The sequence below is a fragment of the Perissodus microlepis genome, chromosome 4, assembly GCF_051167445.1.
Source record: "Perissodus microlepis isolate ML-2025 ecotype Zambia chromosome 4, ASM5116744v1, whole genome shotgun sequence".
Taxonomy (NCBI): Eukaryota; Metazoa; Chordata; class Actinopteri; order Cichliformes; family Cichlidae; genus Perissodus; species Perissodus microlepis.
This window is the reverse complement of record NC_140464.1, coordinates 118,111-127,402: the sequence shown is the minus strand read 5'-3', so window position 1 is coordinate 127,402 and position 9,292 is coordinate 118,111. Positions and strand designations below refer to the sequence as shown.

Sequence of the window (9,292 nt, the reverse complement as noted above, 5' to 3'; positions counted from 1 at the left end):
ATCTCACTGTGTGTCTCTGTGTCCGAGACAATCACATATCAGGTGATGTTGTTTTATTCTCACCTGTGTGCAGCTGCAGTTCCGGTTCAGATTACCGTGACCCCTCCCACACCTGTGAGAATTTCACTCTGTGGAGCAGAATCGCGTTATTTAAGCTGCTTTAATGTGTATAAAGAGAGCCGGAACTTCATCGCCGTCATCGCGTGCGACCTGAGACGAGAACGCGACACTTTCTCTCCTCCGTCTGGATGCAACGGGTTGCCATGGTAACGGCAGCTTCCTCCCGGCATGCAGCAGCCTGCGCCCCCCTCCCTCCATGTTAGAGCGGCGCAGGGTGGAGCAGCAGACGGACCGACAGCAGCAGCAGCAGCAGCAGCAGGAGGTAAGAGCCGGACAACGCCCGTCCTCCTTCTCTTCACCCTCTTCATCCTCCTCCTTGGAGATTCTCGGAGCAGCGGGTTTGCGGTGACCGGATCAGTCCGCAGGCTGCTGTTAGGCCCCGAGCTAACACGGAGGAGGAGGAAGAGCGGGCTCGGGTGTAGCTGCGGTGACACATTCAGACTTTTATGATTGTATTTCTGCATTATCATCATCATCATGGTGATTCACCGTGCCTGAGCATGCTCACTGACTCCTCTTCATCACCTCTCTTCTCTGTGTCCTCCCCTCCTCTGTAGGAGTGAAGATGGATGGAGACTCCGCCCCCCTCACAGATGGCCCCGCCTATGAAACGCAGAAGATGGAAGGTTGGTAACAATAATTACTGACATTTGATCGATAACTAAAGGTGTTACGAGAAACTGATCACCTGACTGAGCTTTAACCCTAACCCTACTCCCAACTTATTTTGCTCCACCCCTCCACTCTGATTGGATGGCTGTTAACTGGAGCCGGAGAAGAAAGCGACTCTCGCTCCACATAAGATGAACATGAAAAAACCTGCAACTTTTACCAAAGTCAGAGAGTCAGCGATCAACGAACTCTGTTCTTTGATTATTGATTATTAGTCGTCATCAGTGTTGGGACTAACGCGTTATTAAGTAACGCGTTACAGTAACTACGTTATTATTGTGGGAACGAGCACGGTAACTAGTTATTATGCCAAAACCAGGAACCCGTTACTCGTTACTGGGATTTAAATAGGCTCGTTATTCGTTACTTCGTGTGGCGGCTATCGCGGAGCTTCCACAGATTCAATAACATTAGCAAGTGGTGGAAGCCAGCAGGTGGATGAGGGAAAGGGAGGCAAGAGGAGAGACCCGAAGCAGCCGCCGGTCCGAGTATCAGGTGAACTGAACTTCAGGTAAGAAGTTATGACCTGCAGTGTATCTGAGTCACATATAAATCAAGTTTAGGTGGAGTTTATTTTCGTTATGCTGACTTTTTCGTACTGCGTACTAGCTAGCATGACGGAGTTTCTATACAGCTGGGTGGTGCTATGTTACTGATGTTGAACTTTATTTTGTTCATAAGGTTAATTATTAGAGTTGCCAACTGTCCCGTAAAAAAACAGAATCGTCTCGTATTAAGAGAAAATATTACGGGTTTCGTATTGAGGTGAAAAGGAACAGTTTGTCCCGGACTTCAGCTACAATGAAAAAGACACAAAGCTGGAGTTATTCTGTGTTTATGCTGCACAGCTGCCTCTTCTTCTCTCATTCTCTCCCCTCTCTCTCCTGTTTCTACTTCAATCATGAAACTGATCAATGATCAGCTGATCGGCTTTTCTCTCGTGTTTGTTTATCGCCCACTTTGCGCCAGAAAGAGGAAACCAGCGGATGTCGCGCTAAACAACAGCAGCACGTTTAAGCTTGATCAGCTGTTGTTAGAATTTATTTAATATTACTTTCTAGTATCAGCTGATGTTTGCTGGAGCCACAGCTGTAAAGCTGCTGGTCATGATGTCGGTTTGGATATGTGGTGAGAGGGAAACATGAAGATGAAACCAGGAGATGTCCTTACTGAATCATCAGAGCTGAACAGGTGATGGAGAAACAGGTTTACCTTTTAGGTGACATGAATGAGTTGAAGGGAAGTTATGAACTGTTTCTGAGAGACAAATAACACCAGGATCCTTTTTTTACTTAGCTGACAGCTGGTAACTGTCCAGGGGCGGGTCTAGCAAAGTGTTGCCAGGGGGGCAGGTAGGGCATTAACAGGGAGAGGGGGGCACAAAGAAATACTTTTCTTTCTTATTCTCATTTAAAATGTCTCGCTTTTAAAAAAAATAATTATCTGAGTCTTACAACAAACGATTGATAGATTGATGCATATATACCATCAGAACAGTGTACATCACTGTCACAACAGCGTTTGTTTTCATTCAAAGGCTTTATGATTTTTCCTATAATGGTGGGCCGGTCTCTAGTCAAAATGCCCGGGACGATTTTTTTGTCCCAGTCCAGCCCTGTAAGCAGCTCATCTGCAGTCTGGTGTTACCTACATCTTCCTATTCAGAAGGCAGAATTTCCGAGTTCTGAGTACAATCGAAAGCACCACGACTGCAGTTTTTGTGTTGGATGTAAAAAGCAGGCTAGAATCATGCGGCGGTCAACGACGGTCCAGGCGTGGGATTTCTCTCGTGGAAGTGTGCACATTATTTTTTTCCTTTCTATTGGTAGGTGGCAAAGTGCACTTGTGGCAAGTAAGCAAGCTCGAAGACTGGCAGTCTTGCTGGGTATCCAGTTACGGAAGCAACACATTAACAAGAGAATTCTGAGTAAAACCAAAGTTACTTTCCCTAGTAACTAGTTACTCTGAAAGTAACGAGTAACTTGAAGTAACTGAGTTACTTGTGATAAAAGTAACTAGTAATGTAACTAAGTTACTAATTTAAAGTAACTTACCCAACACTGGTCGTCATTAAGATATTTTTTTAATCCTCCAACAGAAAAAGCCGCTGTGAAGGCAACTTCTGAAGAATCAATGAAGGTAAATCTGTACACTTACTGATCGGAATCACTTATCAGCTGTTCCCAGAGGCTGGCGCCATGCACGAGGCTAACACGATGATGGGAAATGTTCACGAACTGGAAGATTTTTCCCAAATTCACAGCTTTCAGACCTCGCTTCTTTTCACCATGGTAACCGACATTGTGTTTCAGGCCTCCAGGACAGCAGGAGGCGCCAGAGCAGCCAAGATGATCTCAGCCAAGAGCACAGGTACACTGACCCAGTATAACCAGTCACACCAGTTTAACCCATCAGAGCCACTAACCCGTGTCTGTCTGTCTGTCAGAGTCCGTGGATGGCGTCAGCAGTCCAGGAAGTCGTTCTCCCGCCAGCCGATCGTCCACGCCTAACAGAGAGGTGAAGAAGGTGAGAACACCTGAGATAGGTGCTGAAGTATTCATACGCTTTACTGCAGTCAAACCAGCAGTACAGCAGTGGTACTCTGACAGAGGGCTACTGGTTCAGCAGGGTCGTTCTGTCTGCAGTCACCATGTTGTTCCAGAGCACGCATGTTACTGAAATGATCCGTACATAATGTGTGTAGTTCTGTGTGATTTACACAACATTAAGTAAAACTGCAGGTCTTCATTTTCACTGATGAGCGCATCACCTCACAATTAATGTAACGACTAGGGATGGGTAACGGTATCCGGTGCCAGCGCACATTTCGGTGCTTTATTTCGGTGCTTTTTTTCCCTGAGCTGTGACACACTTTAGATTCTAGCCAATCACTTTACGTTTCCGAGGATAGTAGGCGGGTCCAGGTACGTACGTTCTTTTAGAGCAGAGCTAAAATGCCCAAGGCAAAGCGGTCAAAAGTCTGGCTGTACTTCACAGCAAAAGATGCAAACTCAGCAGCCTGCAACAAGTGCTTTAAGGTGATACTGTGCAAAGGAGGTAACACCTTGAATCCGATGAAACACCTGGCGACGCATAGCATTTTCTTAAAAGCCGAGAAATGCGCCGTATTTGATAGCTTGCTGCGAGACCTCACACCGAGCGCATCTACTGCGGGTGTGGTGCCTGTTATCGGACCCGGAGTTAGCAACATCCCCCAAAAACCCGAAGAGTAGAGTCCTGGCCCCTAGCCCTGCCAGTGTAGCAGAAATGATGACGGATGATGATGCAGCAGCAGCCGTTCTTCTCTGCGTGAGTAGCTTAATGTTGTTCGTGTGTAATTTACGTTGAGTAGGCTAACCACGTTATTACATTAATGCATGTAAGGTGAACTAGCAAACATCATCATAGCTACATGCGGCTGTCTTCTTGTTTGATGGCAGATACTCCCTTCACCCTGGCCAAAAAGGCTAAAATGACCAAAGAAAAAGTGGAAAACAGTTAAACATGAGAGGTTTTTGGACAAAGTTTGTGTTTTTTCCATTGTTTAAGCACTGCTTCCAGCCAAGAGTGATGCCATATGTGCCCTATAGCTGCAGAAAAGGCTAACATTGTTATCTTTTTACAAAAAAACAGCTGAACATGAGGTTTTTGGACCAATTTTGTGTTCTCCATTCTTTAAGCACCGGTTTGAGCACCGTTTAAGCACCGGCACCGTTTCAAAAGTACCGGTTTGGCACCAGTATCGGATAAAACCTAAACGATACCCATCCCTAGTAACGACTGTTTGGACTGCCTGTGCGCGATGCATCCTATCACTGCAGTGTCATCTGCAAACTTTAGAATAGAATAGAATTCAATACAATAATACATACAGAGAAAAACCCAACAATCATATGACCCCCTATGAGCAGCACTTTGGCGACAGTGGGAAGGAAAAACTCCCTTTTAACAGGAAGAAACCTCCGGCAGAACCAGGCTCAGGGAGGGGCGGGGCCATCTGCTGTGATTGGTTGGCGTGAGAGAAGGAAGTCATGATAAAGACATGCTGTGGAAGAGAGACAGAGGTTAATAACAGATATGATTCAATGCAGAGAGGTCTGTTAACACATAGTGAGTGAAGAAGAAACACCCAGTGCATCATGGGAATCCTCCGGCAGCCTACGTCTATTGCAGCATAACTAAGGGAGGATTCAGGGTCACCTGGTCCAGCTCTAACTATATGCTTTAGCAAAAAGGAAAGTTTGAAGCCTAATCTTGAAAGTAGAGATAGTGTCTGTCTCCTGAATCCAAACTGGAAGCTGGTTCCACAGAAGAGGGGCCTGAAAACTGAAGGCTCTGCCTCCCATTCTACTTTTACATACTCTAGGAACAACAAGTAGGCCTGCAGAGCGAGAGCGAAGTGCTCTAATAGGGTGATATGGTACTACAAGGTCATTAAGATAAGATGGGGCCTGATTATTTAAGACCTTGTATGTGAGGAGCAGGATTTTAAGAGCCAATAACAGAAGGACTGGTTCTGACAGTGTCTGTAACTGGTACCAGTGGTTAAAATGGTTCTGCCATTCTGCAGGTGGCGGTGGTCCGGACCCCCCCCAGGTCTCCTGGCTGTGCTCGTGGACGGACGCCCCCCCTCCCCTCTCATCCAATGCCCGACCTCAGCAATGTGAAGTCAAAGGTTGGGTCCACGGAGAACCTGAAACACTCACCTGGAGGGGGCAAGGTAACGTACATCCGTCCACCTGCTGTGCAGAGCTGACTCTCAGGTAGATCCTGACACTCACCTGTCTGTCTGTAGGTTCAGATCATCAACAAGAAGCTGGATCTCAGTAATGTGATGTCAAAGTGCGGCTCCAAAGACAACATCCACCACAAACCAGGTAACGTTCCACACCACAATCACATATCTCGAGATTAAGTGGAGAGCTGATCAATAAAAAGTAGCACAGACGAGTAGTACAGGCTGATCTCTTCGCTCTACTCCTCAGGTGGAGGGAAGGTGGAGATCAAGTCGGAGAAGGTGGAGTTTAAGACCGTTCAGTCCAAAGTCGGCTCTCTGGAGAACGTCACTCATGTGCCGGGAGGAGGGAAGAAGAAGGTACGCACTAACATCCACCTCCTCAGGGGGATCGGAGGAGCAGAGTCAGCACTCCCGACTCCTCTGTTACACCGCAGTGTCATAGAAACTTCAAACAACGTCCTGCACGCAGAAGACCTGCTGTGTCCTCCGTAAATGGAGACGTCTTTGGCCCTGCTCACGCAGGTCACCGGTGTCACGCGACCTAATTTGTCCTCTGCTGTAAACTCTGTCCGCTTACAGTGGAAGCATAATTTCTTTTGTCCTTTTATTTGGCGCTTTACACACCCAGCTCGAGAGCAGCACATTTTTGTCATGTGACCTGATTCCCAGTCATGTGACACCCGCGTGTGTGTTTGCAGATCGAGACTCAGAAGCTGTGCTTCAGAGAGGGTGCCAAAGCTCGAACCGACCACGGTGCTGAAATCATCATCCAGGCTGACTCCTCCCCTTGTGATCTTAGCAACACTTCCTCCCATGGAAGTCTTAATGCAACTGAAACTCCACCCCTCGACACCCTGGCCGATGAGGTAAGAAGTCCGGAAAAAAAATCACAAAGTAAAAACATAACATATGCTAACACACCCCTTCCTCTTTCCGTAAGGTGTCCGCCTCTCTCGCCAAACAAGGCCTGTGATTGGACAAACCCTGTGCCTACAGACCCTGCCCCCCTGCTGTCACCAAGGAAACGGCCTAATGGAAGAAAAAAAAATCATCATACATGTTACACAAAGCTACCGAGGATTGGAGAGATTTTATGAATCAGAAATCCAGTTGAGTTCACCCAGGTGTGCAGAGTCACATGATCAGCCTCACTTATATTTGTTTTCTCCACTGCGAATCAACTTTAAGCTGAGCAGTGACAAATGAATGAATAAATATGACAGCACATAAATGTTTAACCTTAAGAGTTCCTGTGGTAAGCTGATCAGCTCAGCGTGCCGCTGGCCTCGTCTCACTTTAAAAACCTGATCAAAGACCCAACAGCGTTAAATGCGATTAAACACACACTCCACAAACCTGTGACCCGTAAACGCCCACAGCGCCGCCCCCCATACCCGGAGCCCGCTCTTTAATCTGACCTTTGAAGAAAATTTGAGCTCGTTTTGAATTTGGCGGCAGACGCACGGCCGTGAACGTGTCCCAGTTAGTCCGCCGCACGATATCCTCGTGTCGGTGTTGTTCCCACATCATCATAATAAATGTTGTTCCAGGTTCAACATTGCAAGTGACCAATCACATTGTTGTGATGTCATACTTTTGCGACTTCGGAAAAAACACACCTTAAAAAAATAATCTACTTAACTTGTGAGAAACCGCCTCTGTCCGCCGATACAGCAATTTGAATTCTTTGCATTTCAGGATACTGTTTTTAATAAACGGTAAGCATTATACAGATTGTCCTTGCAACATTGTAATTTCATAAATTAATAAATTGCTTGGCTTGCAAAAGTATGACGTCACAACAATGTGATTGGTCACTTGCAATGTTGAACCTGGAACAACATTTATTATGATGATGTGGGAACAACACCGACACGAGGATATCAGATCATCCTTAGTCCGCCTGCGCTGTGCAGAAGTTTTGTTTTGAGCACTGATTCGATGAAAAAGCATCTGAAGCATGAACTCGCCATTATTTTAACATCTGTCTTGAGCACTTCCTGGAGGAAACAGGAAGTGTGAGAACAGTGGGAAAAAGTGAAACATTAAGTCATGTGACTCTAGAAACAGGAAGTGTGTTATTAGCGTTGTTCATAAAATGTCTCCAATCATCGAGCCTCTCTCTCTCTGATGTCATCTTTCTACCAATCACATCTCTTCTGTGTTTTTGCTGACGTGCTGTACCCCTCACCACCACCATCATTAAAAAAAAATACCCAGAATGCCGTTTGATACCAGGTGCCAAAACATTTGTGTCTCTCTGCCTGTTGGCTGTTCAAGTGCTTTGTACCAATAAAGTTTCTCTTGAATCTGACAAGTTTTTCATCACTGCAGAGAAACGCCATGACGCCAGCCTCATTATAACCGCTGTCAACAACATAAACAGGAAGCAGTTTTATCAGATTTATGTGCTTCTTCCACTTATCCGGGGACGGGTCGCCTAAACAGAGAAGTCCAGACCTCCCTCTCCCCAGTCACCTTGTCGTTCCCAGGGTTAGAAAGATATCGTCTCTCCAGCGTGTCCTGGGTCTGCCCCGGGGACTCCTCCCAGTGGGACATGCCTGGAACGCCTCACCCAGGAGGCATCCTTGTCAGATGCCCAAACCACCTCAACTGGCTCCTTTTGAGCAGGCTAAGCTCCTCACCTGATCTCTAAGGGAGAGGCCAGCCCCCCTTCAGAGGAAGCTCATTGTATCCGCTCACTCTATACCATGAAGGACAGGTACAGCATCCAGATCACTAATCCGTCTGCCGATCTCCCCTAAGCAAGACCCAGTGATGAAACCAAACCAGAAAAATGCCATTCTGAATACTACATCAGGCGCAATGGTTAGCACTGTTGTGAGGTTCCTAGTTTGTATCCCAGCTGGTGCATGTTCTCTGGGTTCCTCTCACAGTCCAAACACCTGCTTGTCTGTTAGACCTGTGACAGACAGGAGTACAGCTGGGATAGGCTCCACCCCCCCATGCCCCATCTCTGGATGGACAGATGATGTAAACAGTTCATGGTAGGCCAGAGTGAGGTTTTTAGGTTGACTATTATGGGACATGCACAATCGCGGCAAAATCAGTTTAAAATTTTAGCTTGGAGCCGCAGTTAGCAGCTACATGCAGCCTTTTATCGCCTTTTTATTGCCTCGCGCCCTATCACAGCTGGAATAGGCTCCAGCACCCCCGCAACCCTGAAAAGGATAAGCAGAAGCGAATAGATGGATGTTATGGGATGTCTTTCAATATGAAACTGGCTGCAATTAGTCCACATCAGCTCAAAACCACAAGAATCATCACCTGTACAACCCAGTGCCGCGGCAAAACGTGTAATAGCCTTGCCAGTCCACTGTGTGCAGTTCACACTTTGGTTCTCCAAAACTTGAAACGGACACGCCTGCAGAAGTAGCATTACCAGATAGATAATATAGTTAAATCCATGAAGACAGTAGCAAAACAATAACAAAAAACGCACATAGGTCCACGGTCCTTAAATGCTGGAAACGATCTAGCTGTATTTCCATGTAAATGCGTTAATGTCTATTTAAACACACACTCGTGATTACCTTCATTTTAGCCTGAAATTAAAATCTCCCTCTGCTGCACGCATGTCCTCAGGCAAAGCATGAAACGTGATATCATGTTCCCATCTAACACCTGTTCATGTTACCTGTGGTGACTCACCTGAGCCCTAATCCAGGAAGCAGATTCACTAAAACCGAGTTTAAAAACAAACTCTGCTGATCTCAGTTCAGCAACCAGAGTCGTAGGTTC

The 9,292-nt window shown here is 46.4% G+C and overlaps 1 protein-coding gene across 2 annotated transcripts; it reads left to right on the top strand.

Annotated features, from left to right (window-relative positions):
- Positions 1 to 273: 273 nt before the first annotated feature.
- maptb (microtubule-associated protein tau b) lies at positions 274 to 7,847 on the top strand. 2 transcript variants are annotated; one of them, XM_084924869.1, is made up of 10 exons: positions 274 to 382; positions 681 to 746; positions 2,891 to 2,931; positions 3,105 to 3,162; positions 3,239 to 3,318; positions 5,363 to 5,512; positions 5,588 to 5,669; positions 5,778 to 5,887; positions 6,229 to 6,396; positions 6,471 to 7,847. In XM_084924869.1, exons 1-10 carry the CDS (start codon positions 289 to 291, stop codon positions 6,501 to 6,503), a joined length of 882 nt encoding a protein of 293 aa, XP_084780995.1. In that variant the 5' UTR covers positions 274 to 288; the 3' UTR covers positions 6,504 to 7,847. The 2 variants fall into 2 exon arrangements, with proteins under 2 accessions (XP_084780995.1, XP_084780994.1); XM_084924868.1 differs by having other exon boundaries at positions 678 to 746.
- Positions 7,848 to 9,292: the final 1,445 nt, after the last annotated feature.

Bases quoted from the DNA above. Each gene is read 5' to 3' on its own strand.
- maptb (XM_084924868.1), top strand. From the start codon at position 289: ATGCAGCAGCCTGCGCCCCCCTCCCTCCATGTTAGAGCGGCGCAGGGT. The intron at 383-677 runs GTAAGAGCCGGA...CCTCCTCTGTAG, and splicing joins AGCAGCAGCAGCAGCAGGAG to GAGTGAAGATGGATGGAGAC. The intron at 747-2,890 runs GTTGGTAACAAT...ATCCTCCAACAG, and splicing joins TGAAACGCAGAAGATGGAAG to AAAAAGCCGCTGTGAAGGCA.